The following is a 22,411-nucleotide window of genomic DNA, read 5'->3' on the forward strand; positions in this document are numbered from 1 at the left end:
GCGCTTGCTGAACCCCATGTGTTTGTGGTGGGCTGACTCTGGCTGTACACAAGGTGCCCCCCAAAGCTGCTCTGTCACCCCCCTCCTTGGCTGGGCAGGGGAGAGGAAATGTAACGAAAGGCTCCTGGGTTGAGATAAGGACAGGGAGAGATTATTCACCGATTACCATCAGGGGCAAAACAGACTTGACTTGGGGAAAATTAAATTCAATTTATTACCAATTAAATCAGAGTAGGATAATGAGAAATAAAACTAAATCTTAAAGCACCTCCCCCCACCCCTCCCTTCTTCCCAGACCCAACCTCACTCCCCATTTCTCTCCCTCCCCACCAGTGGCACAGGGGGACGGGCAATGGGGGCTGTGGTCAGTTCGTCACATGGTGCCTCTTCCCCTCCTTACTCCTCAGGGAAGGACTCCTCACACTCTGCCCCTGCTCCAGCGTGGGGTCCCTCCCATGGGAGACAGTCCTTCACAAACTGCAGGGTGCAGACCTTCAGGAACAGACTGCTCCAGCGTGGGGTCCCCCACGGGGTCACAAGTCCTGCCAGCAAACCTGCTCTGGCGTGGGCTCCTCTCTCCACGGGTCCACAGGTCCTGCCAGGAGCTTGCTCCAGCGTGGGCTTCCCACAGGGTCACAGCCTCCTTCAGGTGTCTCCACCTGCTCCGGCGTGGGGTCCTCCACGGGCTGCAGGTGGAATCTCTGCTCCCCATCATTATTCTTCCATGGGCTCCAGGGGGGGACAGCCTGTAGGGGAATCTCCGCTCCGGTGCCTGGAGCACCTCCTGCCCCTCCTTCTGCACTGACCTGGGTGTCTTCAGGGCTGTTCTCTCCCATCTCCTCTCTCTGGCTGTGATTGCTGTTGCACAGTAACTTTTCCCCCTTCTTAACTCTGTTATCCCAGAGGCGCTACCACCATTGCTGCTGGGCTCGGCCTTGGCCAGTGGTGGGTCTGTCTTGGAGCTGGCTGGCATTGGCTCTGTTGGACATGGGGGAAGCTTCAAGCAGCTTCTCACAGAAGCTGAAGGAGGGGAGATTTAGATTAGATGTTAGAAAGAAATTCTTTACTGTTAAAGTGGTGAGGCCCCGGCACAGGTTGCCCAGAGAAGCTGTGGATGCCCCTGGCTCCCTGGCAGTGTTCAAGGCCAGGTTGGATGGGGCTTTGGGCAACCTGGGCTAGTGGAGGGTGTCCCTGCCCATTGCAGGGGGTGGAACTAGATGGGCTTTGAGGTCCCTTCCAACCCAAACCATTCTATGATTCTAAGTCACCCCTGTAAGCCCCCCGCTACCAAAACTTTGCTACGCAAACCCAGTACAGCGTGTGATGGCCGCGCAGGCGTGTGCCTGTCCCTGGTGCCGTGGTTTCTGCCAGCCTCCAGCAATTGCTGGCCAAGATCACCCATGTGCCTAAGTTTGTGCAAACATTACAGAAAAACTTTCCTTTTGCTGTGGGATGCCGTGCCTCTTTGGCTGTGCTGGTGTGCAAAACAACACAACGCTTATAAATAACACCAAGTTATTTATAACGCGCTCCTGTGGTGTTACAAATAACAGCCATATCAATCACGTACCGTTCATTCAAATATAAGAATTTAAAACCACTTCAGAGACCCCCTGTTTCTTCCTGTGGCTAGTGAAAAAGAAATTGCTGTTTGGAGCATGGGAGGAGTGACTTTGCTTTTCTCTTTTCTGTTTGTATCGGTGGGTTAAATCATCTAATAACTTTAATTCTAAGCTTTTGAAGTATTTTTATTGTAAAAAGTATTCTTTAAGTGTGAAATAGATATGTTTGAAGTGCACGAATGTTGAATTTGGAGAAGAATGATAGTGTTCAACTCAATTCAGTGGCTGATATTAAAGAGGCAATTACATATGATTTGTGAACTAAAGAGAGCTACCTCTGCAGAGTGTGATACCTGCAGGGTTTAACAGCACACTCTCTGATCTGAGCTAATAAGAGCGGTATCTAATACTGGAGTTTGCCTCCTCAGAAAACCCATTAGCGCGCCAGCGTGAGAAGGGTGCGTGTGATGCAGAAAGGGAGCAGCTGTTTGCCTTTCGGTAGCACAGGAGGAGGCAGGAAGAAGCTCTCTCTAAAAAGTTCATTTGTTATATTGCTCTTTTTTTGTTTATAGTATTAAACTGTTGATAAAGAAAAAGATGTTTGAATAGGTATGTTCTTTTAGAAGTGCACAAACTTCAGCTGGAGATTAATTCCTTTCTTTGCTTGTGTTCCTCTGAAGTTTTTAAAATTTTGAGTACAGTGGTTTTTTTTTCTTCTGAGATGAAGACTTCAGAGCTCCCTAGTTTTCAAGCTATTTATTCTTCTCCTATCTTCCTCCTTCATACATGTTGAACTGATAGTATTTTCTCCCTTTTCCACACATCTGAAATTTAAATACAATTAGTTTCCATTCTGTGTCTCACAAGAAACAGGATTTTACGCTATCTATGCCACAGCCTTGAGGAGAGGTTTTCAGTTAGTACCATCCTTTTTTTTAAATTCAAAGCTGCTAGGGATTGGTGTTAAAATTAGGTATATGGGGTAACCTATGGGATGTGCAAGTTCGGAATAACCATAAAATTTGGAGCCCAAGCCAGTATTAGACCACAGACATTTCTTCTCTGCTTTGATTTTTAGTGTGGCTCTATGAGTCTCCTGCACTTTTCTTCATGGTGCCTGGCCCTGAGTTTTCAATTACAAAAGGATTTCTTGTCCTTAATCCCCATCTCATTCATTCCTGGCTCTCCTTCCAGTCAGGTCTGGATAACTGTGTGTGATCCTACAGTGGTTCTGCTCAGTTTCTGAAGACAGATGGATATTGATTAACTATCTAGAGAAACGGTGAAAAGTAAGAGGAAAGAGTGAAGAATTACACTAGCGAATACCGTGGAGAAACATATCTTCAAATATGTAAAAGACTGCTCTAGAGGAAAAGGTAATAATTTTTTGCCTAGGATTGTGCTTATAGGCTTAGGAGATCATTTCTAGCAGATATCTTCTGTCCTGCTCACTCTTCCAGGGCGCTGCCCCAGCAGCTCAGAGTGCAGACAGGACCGTGGACTGTGCTTTGCCCTCTCCTCCCTCCATCACCATAGCTCCTCGGTGTCCTGCCGCCTTGGACCGAGGGGGAAATCCAAATGACAGAGCCTGTGAGCCAGCCTGGGCTCGGCAAGCAAGCCTGTGGTGGGTGGGATCAATATTCCTCTGAATGGAGCTCTTGGTTGGAGCTCCTTGTGTGTGATCAGTGGGATACATGCCTTTGTGAGACTTTGTATTTAGGTCATTAGAAGGTATATCCGTATTTCTCAGGTACATCAACCGCTTGTACCTTCTGCATCATGTTTCAGAAGCGCCACTGGAGAACGTTATGTGATGCTCTAGTACAGAGTGTGTTCAGAAATTGAGGACATGTAAAGATACAACAATAATATTTTCTTCACATATACACGTTTTTTAATGTATATCTGGAGCCAATCTGATTTGCTTATGTTCAACTAACAGCTTTTCCCCCAATTTACTTCTTAAGTGAGTATTAATTATAAACTGTTTCATTAGTAACTAATTTGATTCAGGGGGAAAAGTTGAAAAGATTTGACGTGTGCTGTAAAATTTGCACTACTTTTTCCATGGACTTGAGGCAGGTGTTTTGCACAAGAAGTGTTTTGCATAGCCTTGATTGTTGATTTTGTTTGTGTGTGTGTTTAGCATCCTTGATGTGCACAGGAAGACAGAGGCAGAAACTTATCACTGGCTGCTTTTTGGGTGCCCCTGTTCTTACCCTCAATAAGCTGAAGAGTCCTAGTGAATTAGTAATCATGGGTAGCATCTTTGAGACTGCACTGACAAAGACAATACAGTGGTCTTGCTTTCTTTTAATGTGCTAGAGCTCATGTATGTTGTTATTGGAGGCGAAATAATAGGGGCAAATCTGAAAAATAATACTTGCGAGCAAAATAGGAACAGCTTTTTTGAACAAGTTGAGGAGGGTGTGAAGTGGCCATAAATTCTAGTTGAATGATTTGTTCTTGTTACCTTTTGTCTTCTCTTCGTCTCTAAAGCAACCTTTTTAGTGCTTGTGTTATCAAGTGATTTTATGTTGATTGTGGAGGCTTTTTTGAACCAGCCTAAGGTGGATGGTAAGGATGCTGCTAAAGTAATTTAAAATGAATCCTGAGAGAAGGGGACAAGGCAAATAGCAGGATTGCAGCCCTGTACATCAGGAGAGCAAGAGTTTGATCTGTTCATGCACCTGCTCAGAAGAATCCCAGGGAACATGCTTCTGGAAATGAGGGGGATCCAGGAGAGCTGAGGAGGTCGGGGTAGACAATCTCCAGATCAGCTTTCAAACCTCAACTGCTGCGCAAGTCTGAGTCTGTCTGTTCCTGATAATAGACTATATTGAAAATGGCACCATCTCATACAGCATTCGTTGGTAAGATAAAGCTGTATTTCAGAAAGATTTTACCAAGTCAGGAGAGTGCTGGCCAGGTTTATTGTAAGGCACTTGGGCATTTTATTAAACAATATAGTATTATTTCACAGATGGAAGCAGAAGAACCAAATAAAGCAACAGATACGTGACTTCATTTTAAACTTGTTTTTTTTAAAAGTTTAGAATAGTAAGAAGAATGGCTCTGATTCTCTTCTTGAGGACTTGATTACAAAGTAAAAATTCTGCAGTTCTCTCTATGGTGGACCGAGTGTCCTTTGGATTGTTTTTCTGGTATGTGGAACCTAGGAAAGGTTAAATTTCAACTTGAGGGTCTCCAAGTTATCCAGAAAGTTCTGCATTGTGGGTGTGTTACAGTATGGAAATAGGAGTTCACCTTCAGCATTAACTGTCTGCTATTTACCAGCTCTTTCCGTGATGTTACGTGGCAGGGAGAGACTTCTTCCCTCTGTTACTGGTCTCCTCTTTTGACAATCATTTCTGTGATTATACCGTGTTCTACTTGCTTTGAAGTTGTGCCCAGAAGTAGGAAAAGCCGATAGTCCATTTTGTTGTATAATACGTGGTAGGTCATTAGTATAAGAGCAAAACAATGGGTTTAGTTTGCAAGAAAGTAGACTTTTTGATACTGTGGTTCTGCTCTTTGTTGCTGTGTGGTTTTGTTGAAAATAAAATGTAAATACATAGGAGCATGCATAATTTGTGGTCACATATTAATTAAAAGACTGTTGAATGTTTTGGTTCTATACATGTAATTATGATTCTCTTTCAGATGTGTATGATGAATATATTTCCTAAATAATGTTTTTCTTCTGGTAAACTGATTTTTCCACTTGTTTTTAATGAAGCATGACTTCAGTGCTTCATGTTTTGTCTAATGGTTTGAGCATAACATTCTTGATGTCAGTGCAGTTTTGAGGAAAGATTTTGTTGACTTAATATTGCAGAGGCAGTGGAGGGAGAACAAAGAAAGGAAGGTTGTTTTGTCTGCATGAGTTAACCAGCGCTCTGGTGACAGTGTAAAAAGGAAGTGTTTACTGAGTGGCAGCTAATATTAATATTAGGTCTGCTGAGTTGTAGGCTATTTTAAGGCCATAGTTTAATTTCTGAAATGTTTAAAATTTGAGGAAATCTGTGTAGAGGAGCTGTTGTCACAAAGGCTGGAGGTTGGTTCTTAAATGTAGACACCCATCCTTTATCTTCTTTCTGTTCTCTGCTAGGCATGCTCAAGGAGGTTATTGCCTGCCATGTTCCCAAACTGCAAATCGCTGGGCTTTTGCCATCCCCCAGCTCATCGGCTTTCCGGAGAGCACCTTGTCCTGCTTCTCTGACGATGGGCCAAGCCCTCTGAAGTAGTTCAGTAGGTGTTTGCCAACCTGTGTAGTTGGCACTGAGCGCAGTTAGGGGGTCCTCACGCTGGTGGAGTGGGGTCTGTGGGTAACTGGTATGTGAAAGTGTTTGATGGGCAGGAGATGTTGGGATCACGAGCTCTTTAGCCAGCCAGGAGCTGGGTGAGGCTGTACCCGGTACAGAGAGGTGGGGAAGGGACCAGTGACTTGCGGTGCATCTTCACTTTCTCTTCATTTATTCCCATCAACCCACTTCAGCTGAGGATGCTGCAAAATGAGAGCAGCAGTCAGAAACGGGTGATGAGAGTGTGAAAGACTGGGAAAGCAGTTATGCCAGAAAACTGAAGATTGGACTTGTTTACCTTAAAAAGTAGTTGAATAAGAGGTGACAAGTTGAAAGCGCAGAGTCTAATGAATGAATGGTTTAGAGAAGTTGTTTGGGAGCTGTTGTTTTCCCTGTCTGTGCAATGCAAGAACAAAGGTGTTCAATGAAGCTGAAAGGTGGCAAATTAAAAACTGATAAAAGAAAATACATTTTCAAGCAATGAAAAAAGCAATGGGATTCATTTCTATCAGAAAACTGGCAAGGTCATGAATTTATCAGGTTCAGAAAGAGACTGGATATTTATATGATCAATAAAAACATCCGGAGGACTTGTCAATGAGAGCTTGTTTTTCAAAAGTATTTATTAAATGTCATTTTTTTGGAGTTGGAAAGCTCAAGGTGAAGGTGCAACTGGAATGGCGTTAAAGCACCGTGATTTTGTACCTACCTGATGTGGTCCCTGTACCTAGTTCTTAAGCATCCAGTTTTGTTTTTCACCATGTCTGGGTCTCAAGAGGAATGGGATCCCCAGCGCAGCAGCGTGGTTCGTGGTCTTCTCTGCCAGCCTGCACCAACATTTATCTGGGATGCGAGTGCCAGCATATGATAAACCTCTACTCGAGAAGCTGCAATCCAGAGCACTGAGGCAGTACGTTTTCTTTTTTAAATGCAGAAAACTCTTTCAGAAGTGCAGTTCACAGGGTTAAAGAGTAGCCGAGCTTCATGGTGTTTGCTTGCTGTCTGAGAGCAAACCCTGAAGATGGCTCCTGATGAAGCTAATGAGACATGTTGTGTGGGTGTTGTCTGAACCGTGCTCTGGGTTGAGAGAATAAACTGATCTTAAAAAACGCTGAGGAAGTGTTGCTTGGTGCAGTTTGTTTTGAACCTTTTTAGTTCGCTTATATACTCAAAGCATTAAAATGATTTTTCATTCACGTTTTCAAAGGGTACAAGTTAAAACACATAACCCACATCGTGTGGGTAACGTGAAAAGTGTGTTGGGTAATGTGAAATTAGTATTTTGACCATGTCCAAGTAAATCATAGAATTTTAGTTCAAAGTTATGTCTTATTACTGCTTTGCCTTAGATAAATCATTGGGTGTCATTAAATAAGCTGCCCCTTAAGCTAGACCAGTGTTACTGTTGGGAGCACGGCTTGGGTGAGAAATGACCCTTTATGGTTATTAGAATTTCAAGAAGAATATGTTTATGTATTCTTTTGCCTTCTAGATGGCTTATATAGTATGGAAGTTTCACACTGTGCCTCCAGTACTGAATAAAATGCTTTATGGTTTTTGGTCAATAACTCGAGCGTCAGGGCTGGGTAGGCACTACATTTGGTGTTGGGGGTTTTTAACCCTCTGTGTTCTGCACCAGGGTGGATCTATGAATACTGTGGGCTTCTAAGCAGTTCCCTACTAGTTATGGGACGGTGATTGAAGGAAGTTTCCAGCAATTGATAGATGCATTCAACCCTATGGCTTGCAAATTTACTCAGACGTGACGTGATGGTTTGCAGTGTAGGTGCTGTGGGTGTGTGTCCGTAGGCTTCACGTGGGTTAAGGTGCACGTTGCTTAACTCTCCTGCCTGAGACGGTCCTGTTGCAGCAGGTACGCAGCCAGACTTTTCAGTCTTCTCTGCATTGCGTCCTCTTCCTAAGGATGCGTCGCTGAGCTGCGAGGACAAGGAGCTGTGTCCGCTCTGCAAACGAGAATCCTTTAAGGGCAACGCAAATATGCTATGGGCGATCTAGGAGATAACTTGATGTATAATTTCTGAAACTCTTAGTGAAATCACCACCCTGGAGGTAGTAGAGGGAATGATTTATGAATTAAGTAAAATATGGGAAATTATTAATATTTTCTAATAAAGGAGTCAGGTGATGTATATTCTGAAGCATTAGCTGAAAGCCCTTTTTCTTTGCCTTTTTCCAAAAGCCATAGCCGCCACATTTCTAGAGCTGTTGACACATTGTAAAGGGACCAAGAAATTACTTCTCGAGTTCAATGGAATGTGCTGCGTTGAGCTGATCGGATGAACTCAGGTCTCTGTTTTTTCTGTTCTCTCAAAATCTGATGCAAGAGATTTGCCTTTCCGTTTCAGTTCTGTTTTAGCCTGAACACCCCAGGAACAGAGCCCGGACTGTGGTGCCATTCCTCCTCCTTTATTTTTGCAGAGATAACTGCACCAGCTTAGACCGCAGTTCAGTTTACTTTGCTCCCACGTTAATGATATTTAAGTGGTTAAAACTGCAAGAAACTGGCTGTTAAGAGATTTAGAGGCCAATATCTGGGTTACTTGCTAGGCAGGAGGAAAAAGAAATCCAAGGGTGAGGAATGAACATAGGGCTGAATTTTTATGTGCTGTAGATGCTGGCAGAATAGAAGAATCTGAATTGCCTTCACAAAAACTTTCTTTTCAGGGTTGGATAAGGCTTTTCCTTTTTTTTTTTTCCTTTTTTTTTCCAATAGATGAATAAAATACTAGTTTTTTATTGCCGGTAAGTAAGGATGAATACGTTTCCTTGTCAGTTGTATGCCTTCCCTCTGCTAGCGATGATAATCTAGTGGCTGAATTGAAGAAGGTATGATGTTGGGTTTGTTTGTTTTTTTTTTCCTTAAAGAAATGACCGTTTTTCAAATGTGATCTGTGCACACGGTGTCAGCGGTGTCGGACAAAGAGTGGCCCTGTGCTGAGGCAGGCGAGTAAGGCAGCTTCATACTTGTGCAAGATTGCCACCGCTTGAGGAGTGGGGCTATGAGAAATGGTGGAAAGAGGAGGGTTTTTTGAATGAAGACATGAGAAATACGCTGAGATAGGAGAAACAAGCTTGTGCTGGAGATAGGCAGTGGTGAGCGTTCCAGTAGAAGGGAGTTAAATGAAGAAAAATCATAAAATTATTTCACGGCAGCAGGAGGTTAGGAAACATAACTAAACATGTTAAACTCACTGTGAAGCAAGAGGACCCCGGGGTATTTTAGTCAGATAATATTTAGTTTGCTGCAGTGTCAGTTGTATGATTGCTTGTCAGCTGGCATATGTATGTGCTATAAGCAAAATGAGGCTTTTAGAGACCATGCACAATTTTCCTGAAGATAGTAAGCAGGGGATTTATCAGAGACAGATTAAAAGAGTTACAGTGGATTTATTCACTCTCGTCCATTGCCAGGATATAAGGCAAGCTGAGCCCTCTGTAGAGAAGTGTTGGAAATGAGGGACAAGAGCTAGAAAGGAAGAACTACAAATGTGGAGAAACACTTACGGAATAGAAGAGCGTGTAGGATACACAGGTATTTGTAGATATACATTTACAGCTGCCTGCTGAATGTTTGCCAAAAGAGCAGTCAGATTGCAGACTCTCTCCAAAATTGAAGAAATGATGGTTGGGGAGCTAAGAGTGTCTCTGAATGCCTTGTTCTGGCACCTAAAATTAGCCTTTGATCGTCTTTCTCAGGCTCTCTGCCTGGTTGTGTCCTCACCGCCGTTTTCTCTGGTGGCAGCTGTCCCCAGGCTTCTAAGCTTGGGTAGAAAGTTGATGTACAACCTTAATGATACGGTACCTTTCCTAACAAGAAAATGGCTCCGTTACGAGAGTATCAGAAAAAGTGATGAACACCATCAGTTGTAGAGAGATGATGGGAGAGACAGGGATACTTAATTCCTGGTCTGCCGTGCTCTTGTGGTGACAGAGTACATCAGTCTTTCTGACCTCTCTTCCACCTGTTCAGGTTAGACACAGATGGAAGTACTTGGTCTTGCAAAGAATAAATATTTTATTTTTGTTGAAGAAGCCTTGGTTGTAGGGCGCAGTACATCTGAAGGGCTTCTTTATAGGTTAAATCCATCTTTAGCCTCCTGCAATAGCCTTATATTGGCTTGAGGGGCAAAAATACAAGCAGAGGGTTGATATATAGAAAGTCACATTTGAGAGGTAAGAATATTTTGAAAAACCATTCTCTAATGTTCTTGTCAGCGCAAGGGTAGTGAAATCTGCTGGATGTTTTTATTTTTATAGAGTTAACGTGCTTTTTTGTAAATGCTGTTTTAATTGACATCTTGAGTAGAAAGTCAATGGTGTGTATATACATATGTGTCTGCAGTCAGTTCTAATTTGCAAAGTAATGGGAAAATAGGTCAGCCACAGAGAGAAATGTTGGGAAATGGCTGTAGCTGAGAAGGAAGCTATGAGCAGGTTTGGGAATACAAAATTTTGATTTAAAGCTGATTAGTACAAGAGTTAAGGGTGGTAGGAAAAAGGGGAACCCTTTGCCCTCTGGTGATAGTAGATGTTGCTTGTAGGCAAGGAAGATTTGAAAAGTTTCTGGTAATTTAATTTTTCCTGGTTTTGTTTGGTATAGAACTCTTTTTTTGGCTGTCGTGGAAGAGTCGATTAGCTCTTGTTAGCAGTGCCCCAGGAGGGTCAGGAGCTGAGGGAGTGCAGCTCCCTTAGATGCGTTCCCACAATAGCAAAGTCTGACCGAATGTGCCTTTAGCCACAGCTCTGCCTTCAGGGCTCTGTTTCTTGGGTCTTGCTGTCACTGTGTTTTTCCTTCCCCCACACCCCCATTTTCCATGAGGCAATGAAATGTGAAAATAGTCTTTGAAGAGAGAAGCCCAATTACAAAGGCTTTGTAATGTATCAATTCCTTATCAATTCCTCCAGCCATCAGGTTGGGGCAGAACCTGTTAATTGTCAGTAGCCACCTGCACGTTCCCCAGTTAATGCCTTTAGGAAGAAATTCTTCCCTGAGGGAGGTGAGGCCCCGGCACAGGTTGCCCAGAGAAGCTGTGGCTGCCCCATCCCTGGCAGTGTTCAAGGCCAGGTTGGATGGGGCTTTGGGCAACCTGGGCTAGTGGAGGGTGTCCCTGCCCGTGGCAGGGGGTTGGAACTAGATGGGCTTTAAGGTCCCTTCCGACCCAAACCATTCTGTGACTCTGTGATTTTCTGTGGTGTATAGGGACACTAGGGAAACGGTATGCTGCCCCTATCCTGAGGAGCTTGAAGCAGGATGCACATGTTTCACATGGAGTACGGGCAGCTCCGAGAAGGGGTAGATGCCAATTGACGCTGCAGCCTATTAATGGTACCTGATGTCTGTGTTGCTACACAACATGCAGGGCTCTGTGCTTTGCTTTCATGAATTTCATCACCTTGATACAAATTCATTTCTCTAAATTACAGAGATGTTGTTGAATTGTAATCCTCCTCTTTGATAAACACATCACTGAAGCTGAGATTTATCACACTTAGTGTTTGCTGTTATTCAGTAGACAAGTTACCTGTCAAAGAAAGAAATTAGACTGGTTTGATATTATTCATATTAAGGCTCAGTTGATTGTTTCTTGTCCCTAATTCTTCTCTAGCTGTTTGCAATTTGATTGTTAATGTTTTCTTCAAGTATTTTATGAGAGACCAAAATGTTGAAGTAATTTCTAATTGCCAGAGTCTGTATCTCCTCATCCATCCTTCCTTTAAAAGGCTGGATCTGTTCCTCTGTCCTATTTTTAGGGCCTGTCCTGCAATTCGTGAGTTCATCAAAGATAGTTGCGCAGGGAGCAGAGATTACCGTAAATAATTTTTGAAGTGTCTTATATCCTGATATATCTAATGAATTTAAGTATTCTTTCAGTTATTTCTGACCATATTTTGGCTTATGTTCCCACACCTCACACTGCTAATTTTACTAATGTTAAGCATCTGGTCAAGCCCAGTTAGGATCTTCCTTTTTTACTTATGTATTTGTATAGCTTAAAGCAAGGAAGCTATACAAGAGCTCTGTTACACAGTCATCTTTCTCTGTTATTTGTGTTTTTACAAGGAATAGTTAGCTAAATTATACCTGATTGCAAATAGCATCTGTTTGATGTTGAAGCTCCATATTCTTTCTTCAGTCTTGAAATTTTCTCTTATTACAACTAATTTGGAATTAGGAGTCTGGAGAGGAAGAGGAGGGGGAAATCTTGCCACTGATTTCCTATAATGAAGCAGTCTATTAACATTCTCCAAAAATTATCATTAATTAAACAAAAAGCTCATCTAACGCTAGGAACAGGAATATTTCTGTACCAGCAAAAAAGCACCGAGTGGGAAATATCATTATGATTCCACTTTATAAAGTCTGTCTCCTCTGCCAGGCTCTAACCCGTGCAGAAGTGAGGGAGCAAGCGAGCTGTGCGTTTGGGTTGTGGATTAATAGTTGAAGTTCACTCGTGTGGAAATGAAGCAGATTTTACTGTGACTAGAATCTGTCATTAAAAAGCCATTATCGGAACCAACCGGCACAATTCCTGCTCTTTCATTGCTAATGACAAAACAATCTGTTCTTTAAAAAACAACAACCCTATATTTTCTTTCAGAGAATGGTGCAGGAGACTTACCAGAACAGAAGCCGGGTGAAGAGAGGCAGTTGAAAGATTTATTGATCAATAAACCAGACAATTACAGCTTGTTTATAAAAGGGAAAAAAACCACCCCCGACCACCCAGACCTCGGGCCTGGAAGCAACACTGAGACTCTAATAATAACAACTCTGGCATCCAGCTTGAAACGATAAAAGTCAATAGGAAGATATAGGATTTCAATAAAATTATGACACTAGATAAACTTTACCCCAGGAACAAATTTTCCCTGGGTGTGTGACTGACTTCAGTTAGATTTGTAACTTTAATTTCTTTCTTATTGATTTTTCTTTTCTTCAACTAATTACAGAGTCTGTGGTGAATCGTGTGTATGTATGTTTGAGGAGGGGCTAATGAGCATCAGCAGGAGCAGGATCTCGGCTTACATGTATGTGTATGAGGTCAGATGGCTTTTTTAATTATCTGGGCTATATCTCACTCTTCAGTTGCTTCTGATGCACAGCTGGGAGTCACTTTTATACTCCTCAGTATGCATGTATTTGAAGCCACCGGCTGCCCTTGGAGATGCGCAGTAGCACTGCTTCCATGACGTGAGGGATGATGATGCTGGTGCTTATGTGAGCGGTTCTCAGGTCTTTCCCTAAAATTAACCCAGAAGTCCTGGAGGAGCCCACTTATATCACCACTATTTCTAAACCACTCTGCTAGCCCTGGTGTGTGAGTGCTGGGGAATAAAACCTTCCCTTAGCTTGGAGTGGCTCGCCAACCGGGTTGAATTTTGGCTTTACGTAGGAGGGAGTAGTGGAGCTGGTGGGAGGACTCGAGAGAAACTTTAGCTTAGGGATGGTATTTTGCAGAGGTGCCATCCTGTAGCAGTTTTTCATGGGATTAGCTGTAGTTTGTGGTTAAGATTATAAAACATGTTTTATTTTTCGTTACTTATGCAGTAGGAGGAGGCATATTCTTTTGGTGAATTGGCTGCTGCTGGCAGAAGGAAGAGAAACTGCTCAACCTTTGAAAAAATTCACTATCTTTCCTCTTTTTCAAACTTACATCTCCTCAAACACAGCTGCAAGCTGCAGCACCAGAGTTTGCTGTGGGGCATTAATTTTCTAGGTTTTTAATGAACATCAAACCCAATTATTCTGTTTTTAGGGCATGTTTAGAGTAAGCTGTGTTTCTGTTCTGGTGTTGATTTGAAATGGTCACGGTAAAGATTACCTGGAAGTGTGCCAGTGTAAGGTCCATGGTGAGTTGGCAGAGATGCCCTGTGCTGGGTAAATTTTGGAAATTCCCAGAAGGACCGCTTTTTGGTAATTGTGATAAATGCTCTCCTGATAGGAAGCAGGAAAGTGGAGGTGTTGGGAAAAGGTTAGAGAGGGCATCTGAAAGTCTCCAGAAGGGTTTTTGATGGGGCTTGGGGAGTATCCTGGCATGTGGGATGAGGAGATATTGCAGCAATTACTAAATTAGGATTACATTTTAGAGAATCTTTTTAGACGGAGGACTTTTCAACAAGAACTTCTGTTTCCTGCCAAACTAACAAGATCTTTAGGAGGGAGGGAAAAGGTTTCAGTGAGTGCTCTTGACGGGGAGGAATTTGAAAAATGGAGCTGGGGACCACTTGCTGGAAGCTGAGAATTGATTTCACTACAGTATTAATATTTAGAAATAATTAATGAGGAGAAGTGAACTCCAGGATCAAGTGTTTAATTATACCACCCTTTATTTCAGCTTTTCACCACCTCCCCCCCCGCCCCCCCCCCCCCCGCGATACAGGTTGTGTTGTATTTACCGTGCGTGGTTTTTTTCCTTGAGAAGTTTACTCTTTCTTTAAGAGAAAGGCTTTGAAGGGCAAGGTCTGTAGTTGATTTTAGGGGAAAGACAGCCTGTAGGGATGTCCTGCTCCCATGCAGTTTTCCCATCCTAACATGAAAGCACAAATTTGTCCTCCTTCCAGCTGAACAGCTTGGGGATCTGCTAGGATATTGCTGGGGATGACTCGAGTGACCTAATATTCAGCAGTTAATTGGAAGCCAAGTGTGATGGGAATTGCCAGGGGTCCTGTTTGCTGTTGAAAAAATGCTAAGGATTTTGGGACTGCCCTGCTGTAATGGAGCGAACATTGCAGTGTTAAATTATCACATCGATGAAAGATGCTTAGTAGAAAATGAGGATAGCGGAGCAACTAGGAGCACAGAGAAAGAGAGGATGCTGTAATTGCAGATGTAATTGCAAAAACATGCAAGGATCAAACCAATACCTTTGCTAAACGGTCACTTCTGTGCTCTAGACAATGATTCTATAATAAATGGGGAATGAAAGTCATCTCCTGAGTAAAGGCAGTTTGCTTTATGGAGAGTGCACTGGGCAGACTGGGCGATGAGTGTGTATGTTCCGGGGGAGGAGGAGGATGGAGCGATCTGTACTTTCTGCTAAACAAGTTCTTTACAAGGCAGGTGTGGTGTGGCTGGGTTTGGGTTTTCTCCTTCTGCAGTAACATGGAAGTATTTCCTTTCATATGTCTGTCTGATGAATAATTCTATCTAAACTATGGCAAAACTGTTCTTTCCTTGGAAAAATGTTTCTCTTCAGTCAGACATGAGCAAGGAGCTAGTAACAGCTTCCAGTGCTATTTATGTTAAAACTTGTTTTTCTTTATTATTTTATTAACTCAGTTCCTTGAGCCTCAGGCTGTACTTTGGTCTAGGGTCCTTTTACCTGCTGACCAACCCAACCGTCTTGGCTGACCTTTCAGTCTGTGACATGCTCTGAACAGACACGGTACCTCTGGCGCTGCCCCTCGTCTTATTTTCACACTTTGAATCTTCCTTCTCTTCCCCACGTGTGCACTTGCTATCCACGTTCAGTCTTTGACCTTTAGATTTTGAAGGAGGAGATAACCTTTGTATACAGGCTTGTTGGGCTGAGCGGTTAGCATCACCTTCACTATCTGAAATACAGCTTTTTTCGTTCGGGAGCCGGGGGAAAAGGACCTTTTTTTCCTACCCTGACAATTCCTGATGTCCCCAAGAGAGCGACATCCCAGCAAAAGATTTCAGCGTGGCCAAGCTGGGCCAGGTCCAGTGTAGCGGCAGTGGCCTGGTCTGGGTGTGAACTTCACAGCTACAAAGCTGAGTGATCTTCTGATAACATTTTGGATGTTTGCAATGGCAGAATTCACACCAGATCACCAGTCTGTCGGGAGCGCTTGAGCATTTTGGTAGCAGGATGAGGCAGCGCTGTCAGATTGCCTTGGAGGTTTTGCTCTTCGCATTTCTGCCAGGGGCCTGTGCTGCTTTGACCCTGTGCTGTAGCACCTCAGACATCAAGGTTCTTCCATGTAGTCAAAAGGTAACACGCTTCATCAGCTGGGTAATCCTTGTATCCATATTGCACTGTAAATGGTAATCTCCTTAAAACACACCTGACTCTTAGAAATTTTCAGCCTTTTGTCCCCATCCTTCTTCCCTGTCATGCCTTGGAGGTAGGCGTTAGGTGCTGTCTGAAGTTGGGAATGTGTTCGGAAATACTTCAACCAGGGGCCCACACAAAAATTTTGCTTTTAGCTTTCAGCCCAAGCTTGGAACTTGGGAGTACGAATGCTCCCAGAGAAGGGAGAGGGATCCTTCTTTTTGTGTCTCCACAAATGCTTGGTTGTAATTCCCAGCACAGGGAGCCAAACACGTTGTCTGTGAGATATTAACCTCAGAAAAAATATTTATTATAAACACTGGGTGTTGCAGTGTTTAACGAGTGATAAGTCACATACCATTTAGAGGATATTTGCTCTCAGCCACTTTGTTTGTAGTCAAATCTGTTTCATTTCTGTTGTGACAATTCTGTTAGTTCCTTGCCGGAACTCTTTGGCAGGAAAAATGTCAAAATCAACACTAAATATTTTGCTGAAGAAACCCATTCAGCCATGTTGAATTAGAATAGTGTCTCCAAAAAGAAGGCAGGCTCTGTTTTCAGTTGCCATCTGCTTGTTAGAGTGTATGCATGTTGCTTTCCTGCAAGGGATATGTGGTTTTATATACACAAGACAGTCCCATTTTTCATTTTTCAGAGCAGCAACATTTATTTTATTAGAACTGTGTGTTCAGCTGTGGCTTGATGCCGATATGAAGACGATGAATGTATATCCATCAGGGTTTCTTTGCTGTGTAAAAGAACAAGGGGCAAAAATGTAGAATATTGTTGTGGGAACCCTCTCCTCGGAGTGAGGTCAGGGGCTTTATCCCTAAAGGTGGTTTCTGTTCTTCCTGACAGGAGCGTGATGGGATGCGAGCAATTCTGGAGTCCTACGACAGCGAGCTGACCCCTTCGGAGCACTCACCCCAGCTGAACCGGCGTATGCGTGAGGCTGAGGAGATGGTGCAGAAGCTGCACGCTCATAACACCGAGCTGGAGGTAATAAAGAAGCATCATGCTCTAACCCCAGGGGTGAAGTAGTTGAGACCTTTAAGATTGAATTGCCTAGTGATGTGATCTGCTCTCACAGAAGACAGATTTGCAAAATTCAGAATTCCAGGATCAATAAGACCTACAAATTATTACTCTGCACCTGAAGCTGGCAGAAGCCAAGAATAATCGTCTTTGGGTGTGCTGAGTGCGCTTTGTGTTAAGCAGAGCTGTGCTGCACGGCAGGCGTGACAGCTAGTCCCTGCAGGTTGGAGGGTTGTGTAGAGGGGTAATGAAATGTTGCAGCTGTGGTGTCTTCTCTGCGGTCTAGTCTGAGTGATTCGCTATATCGCATGTGTAGCAAGGCTCTTCTGTACACAGCGTGAGTGCTTGTTTATATGAGCTTTACTCAAGGGTAGTCTGTGTCTGCTGTTAATTCTTTACTTCTTGGCATTGGGCCTGAAAACCCCACACCACCAGTTACTCTAAGTGCTTTTTACTAGGTTTTCTCTAGGAAAAAGCATTCTTTCCAAAGATAGAAGTATTTCTTGAACGAATTCTTATATTTAGTTCTCTTTTTGAAAATTTGTGATCTGAAATGTGACTGTAGTGAGGTAAACGTTAGCATGCATTTCCCAAATGGTTCCCCTCTTCTCTTGTCCTTTGCCGTAGTGGCATGGGCTTTATGGTCAGGAGTTGAAATATTTGGAACATGTCTGTGATCTTAAAGCTTGGCAGTTTTATTACATAGGCTTTACAAGAGTCATAAGTATGTGAGTTTTCCTTTCTTCATGCCTAGTTCCACCATCATATAGATTTACAGGTGCCATAATTCAAATGGACTAAAACTTGTAGAAATTGACGTTCCTCGGGTTCATGCTCAAGCCATAGTGGATTGTCCCACTGTGCACAAACCTTTTTGTTGCTTCTGGCGTTCTTAAAAATGTTTTTTTTCTTGTGTTGGTAGGTGGGGACTTAAGTCAGGCAGTACTGGCTCCAATGATCTCTACAGCCTTAGCAAGCAGAGCAGCATAGCATGGTATAGATCGGTATAGATCCACTTCACACCTGTCTCTCAGAAAAGGAATTCTGCAAAGTTTTGGGCAAGTTGATGGAGAAGTTTGATGATAATATCAAATGAAATGGAAATTTGTCTATCTCAGAATTTTTCTTTATGTTGTCTTCTAATTGCCATGTTGCTTACCACCAGACAGAGCAGGATTAGACAACGCTGACATAAAATAATAGGTGGCTATTTTATCCTGCTTTCTTAGTTGTTTCCAACAGTGGCTCTGGGTTTTTGGAAGGAGATTTCCCGAATTGCTTCACCAAATAGGTCAAATGTGCATGGTGTCTTTGGGCAATAGCAAATTACCTTGTCTTCTTCAGGTGAAAGCCTGGAAGAGTGTGGGAACCAATTGCTACACCCCTCTATTTATAGGGAACAAATACTCGGTTTGTTTTCATGGATGTGGTTTAATGGCTACATGGAAAATTTCAGAAAGGAGCTGTGTTCTCTGGAGGTTTGTTTTGTGTGATGTCAACCTTTAAGCCTTTCAAAGACTTTGCTAGAAGCAGGATTCAAAGACCTGATATTCCCCTTGTAAAGTAAAATTTTATGCTTCACTTGATTGTGTTTGCCTTTCTGACTGCAGTGTTGGCTGCTCCATCCCATCTATTTTGAAATTTTTGGGGAAAGGTTTTTGTTCTAGTAAAAATCCGAAAACTGGAAAGGAAAATTGAGGTACAGGCAGGACTCCTGGTGCCTCATCATCAGGAGCAGCAGCTGTAATCAACTGCCTGTAGATCAAAGAACTGGTCGATAGCAGCTATTAATAACTTCTAACATAATGCTTTGCACCCTCCCAGCTCTGCTGAGCCTCTGTACAAATTTTAGAAATGTTGACACCTGCATGACTCATCTCACAAACAGAGGAGATGGCAGGAACGAGGCACCTTGGAGCCTCGGATGTTTCTGAAGCGCGGGAGAAACAGTCTCTGGTGCGGGGGGAGGTGGGAAGAGAAGGAAGAAGAGAACTTCGACATGTTTAAGTCAGTGTGGCAGGGTCAGGGCATCCCAGGAGCCCCTGGTGTGGGTGGGCTTGGGAGGGCAGCACACAACCAGCTGGTAGAGTAGCACAGAAGAATGAGCAGAGCCCGTCTGTGAGCATCACGCACGAGGCAGCAAAGCACCAACGTGCACGACTGTTCTGATGAGATCCAGGTAAGATCTGGGGAGGCTGCAAGGAGAGAGTGTGATGGATCTGAGCTGAAAAGGCCTGGCTCACACTATTCCTTTTTGCTAGGCTAAGTTGGTTAAAGTGTGGAAAACAACCACGATCCCTAGATGACAGGGGATGTACCACTGCGGGTACCCAGGGTTCTGCCCACAGAGCAGTGCTGCTGGCAGCTCCGCGTACGCTGGGAACGCTGTGTACAGGCGCAGCCCTTGCGCAGTCCCTATGGGCTGCGTCTGCGCTGGGGGGCTGCAGGGATCGCTGTGCTCCAGGAGCATCTTGAGTTTAAAAAAGCCCTTGAAACCTCTGAGGCAAATGCATCCTCTTGCATTACATTTTGTAGCTTCTACCTTTCAGCTTTGTTCATAAACCTTAAAATTCACACAATACGCCATGTCTGTCCTCCCTGGCTTATTTTATCACAGTTTTTTTTTCTTTTCTTTTTTTTTTTTTTGCTACAGAGTACTTAATTTACCAAAATCTCTTTCTGTGCTCCCTAGCAGAGACCCCTTTGATACTTTTTTTTTTCTTGTTTCTTCTGGCTGCCCTAATCTGTTACCAGCAGCCCCACCTCTGAAGAAGCCACAGAGGGAAGAAGTGATTTTCTTAAGAGGGATTTTTCTATACCCTAAAAATGGAAATTTTTCACATCCATTCCAGCAGCAGCTCTGTGTGAGGCAGGAAGCTCTCTGGTGAAGATGGAGTGATAGTGGTAAGGCAGTAAGAAAGAGGAGGAAGCCACGTGGGACTAGGAGGATTTTGGGCTGAGGCAACAGCTTTTAACTTGTTAGGGAGATGAGGTCTCCAGTAAGTCCTTTGCTTGATGCATAAATGGAGGTGGGAGGCTGTTTAAAACAACACAGGGAACCAGAGGGGAACGTGTAAGCCCTGGAGGGTTGTGTGCAAGTAGTTTATTAATGTATGCTGGGAGGATGGAGTTAGGTGATACACTGAGTTGTGTCTGACTCCTGCCTTCCCAGGCCCTCGCTGGGCAGGACAGCTGCTGGGAGTGCTGCATCACAGACAGTGCCTGGATTACAGACACCTTTCCAGAAATACGGAAGGATGCTTTTATCCCGAATCACCTCAGACATGCAGTGTCACTGTGCAAGAATTAGTCCTGTCAGAGCCTGATGGGGCAGAGGGCTGGCAGACAAAGAAAGGCTGATGGGGAACTTTTAAAATCCCCTTCATTGATGACTGATGAGAAAAGCTGGATCTCTAATGCATGGACATGCAAACACGTAGTCTGTTCTGGGACTGAAAATGATGGCTGTATCCTCCCCAGGACTGCTTGCCCCCAGCCTGACCCCCTACTCCACACGGCTGATCTGGCTGGAGAGGTTCAAGAAAGCACTTTATGGAGTGTCGAAGGTATAGCAGGGGGGAGATGCAAAGAAAAATGCCATCTGAAATGGGGACTGGAAAAGCAAGCAGGCTGTGTCAGCCTATTTCACGTGGTTAATGAAGTGTCACTCACCATCTTTTTAAAAGTGTGTTTTGGAACTGAAGAGGGAATGAGTTTGTCCCTGGCCAGCCTGCTATAAATACTTAAAATAAACAGAATCGTAGCCGTATTTATATCACGGCATTCATTGTTGTTTTGATACTGGTGATATTAACAGTTTTCTTGCCAATCTTGGTTAACCTTTACTACCTTAGCTCCCATTGCTTCTAATTTCAAGGTAAATAGGACAAAACAAGAATCTTCTGTGCAGGCAGCAGCTACTGTGAAAAAACTCTGATGTGGAGTTTAGCGTTTGAAAAGTTAAATCCAGCTGCACAAAAGAGAAATCATCATAAATATAACTCCATTAATAGCAATTTTATTACAACACACTTGGTTCCATATGAAACTTTAATGAAGAGAGATTTGCAAGGAAGACTCATGCTGACACCTTCAATGGTCTCCAGCATTTTTTACATTGAGAGATTTACACTGTCTGTGAGCACCATATGTACTCTAATCAGTTAATTATGAGTCTGACAGTTTCAGCACATGAAATGCCATATGTTCTGTGTTTTTGTTCCACCACAGGCATTACTGGTGACCTCAAAACTCATTGACCAAATATTGTCACCTTATCTGCACCTGATAACTGCAGCACATCTGCTGGCAGTGAAAATTGGGCATTGCTGATTCTTGTGATGTTAGTCACAAATCTGCTCCTTGCAAAGGGAGTTACTTAGCAGTCACCCTGGTGTTTAAAGTGCTTAAAATTTATGTGGGGATGCAATAAAATGTTTATTTGAGCAGTTAACAGTTCCTCCTTGTCTCTCACCCAGCTTCCCCCATCAGTGCTTTTCCACTTTTTTACCTTCTGGTTTTTTTCTCTCTTTGATCCACGCTTCATGTTTATCTTGTTTTATCCCTCCTCTGCCGAATTTCCTCTCCCCCTCAAAGGTAAAGTGTTTCTTTACAGAGCAGAAGGGGTTTCTGTGATGAGGGGAGCTTTACAGAGAAATTTGTTCCCATCTGTGCAAGGTACAGAAGAGTTTGGTTTAATTTTCAGATTTCTTCTGCCCGCTTTCTCTACCTCTCTGCTGCCATCCAACCTTTGTGCACTGTCTTATCTCAGTGACAACTGTAAGAAGCAGTGAGAAGATTACTCCGCTCGCCTCGGATGTCCATAAGGAGCAAATCCAAGTCACTAGAGCTTTCCTGCCACTCCAGAATGGCGTATGTTTCACTTGCCCAGACTTGTGCTGTCATTGTAGCATCTTATCTGTGACTCATGTGGGAGAAAACAGGAGCTCTCTGGAGATGATGCTAATGTGCTCCATGCATCAGCTACCACTGATTGCTGAAGCAGTCACAGGGCTGGACATCATCTTCTGACAAAGCAAACACCTTGTCGAAATAGCATTTTGAACCTGAACGCTTTGGCGTCTCTTGGCAGACTCGAGCCTTCCCAAGAACCGCTGCGGTCCTTTGCGTTTCTTTTCTTTTCTAAAGGAGAGTAGGTCAGGCTCCATTTCCTCCGGCAGTCCTGCAAAATGGTTTATCTTGGGTTCTCTCTTCTTTCACATGTTTCATCTTCCTTCAGACCCGAATGACCTTGTCAAGTCAGGGAGCCATTAGTTTTCTCCACTCCCTTTTACACCTGCCAGTGGCTGTGTTTTGGGAGAGCACCTTGCAAATAACAGTCACATAAATGAGGAAGTCAAGTCACGGAGGGACTTAATGATTTGTTGAAGGTGTCAGTCCCTGCTCTGTGGAAGAAGAGTGCCTCTTAAAACTGGTTGATGCAGCGGCAGAGCCTGTCTCTGCATATCTGAGA

At 43.5% G+C, this 22,411-nt stretch overlaps 1 protein-coding gene across 1 annotated transcript in view; it reads left to right on the forward strand.

Moving 5' to 3' along the window:
* Nucleotides 1–22,411, forward strand: part of MAD1L1 (mitotic arrest deficient 1 like 1) — a 370,458-nt gene that overhangs the window by 141,269 nt on the left and 206,778 nt on the right. Inside the window, exon 12 of the mRNA XM_075767524.1 lies at nt 16,762–16,902. Within this exon, the coding sequence (XP_075623639.1) occupies nt 16,762–16,902 (141 nt within the window). The remainder of the gene's footprint in view (nt 1–16,761; nt 16,903–22,411) is intronic.

This window comes from Balearica regulorum, chromosome 15 (genome assembly GCF_011004875.1).
Source record: "Balearica regulorum gibbericeps isolate bBalReg1 chromosome 15, bBalReg1.pri, whole genome shotgun sequence".
Classification (NCBI taxonomy): Eukaryota; Metazoa; Chordata; class Aves; order Gruiformes; family Gruidae; genus Balearica; species Balearica regulorum.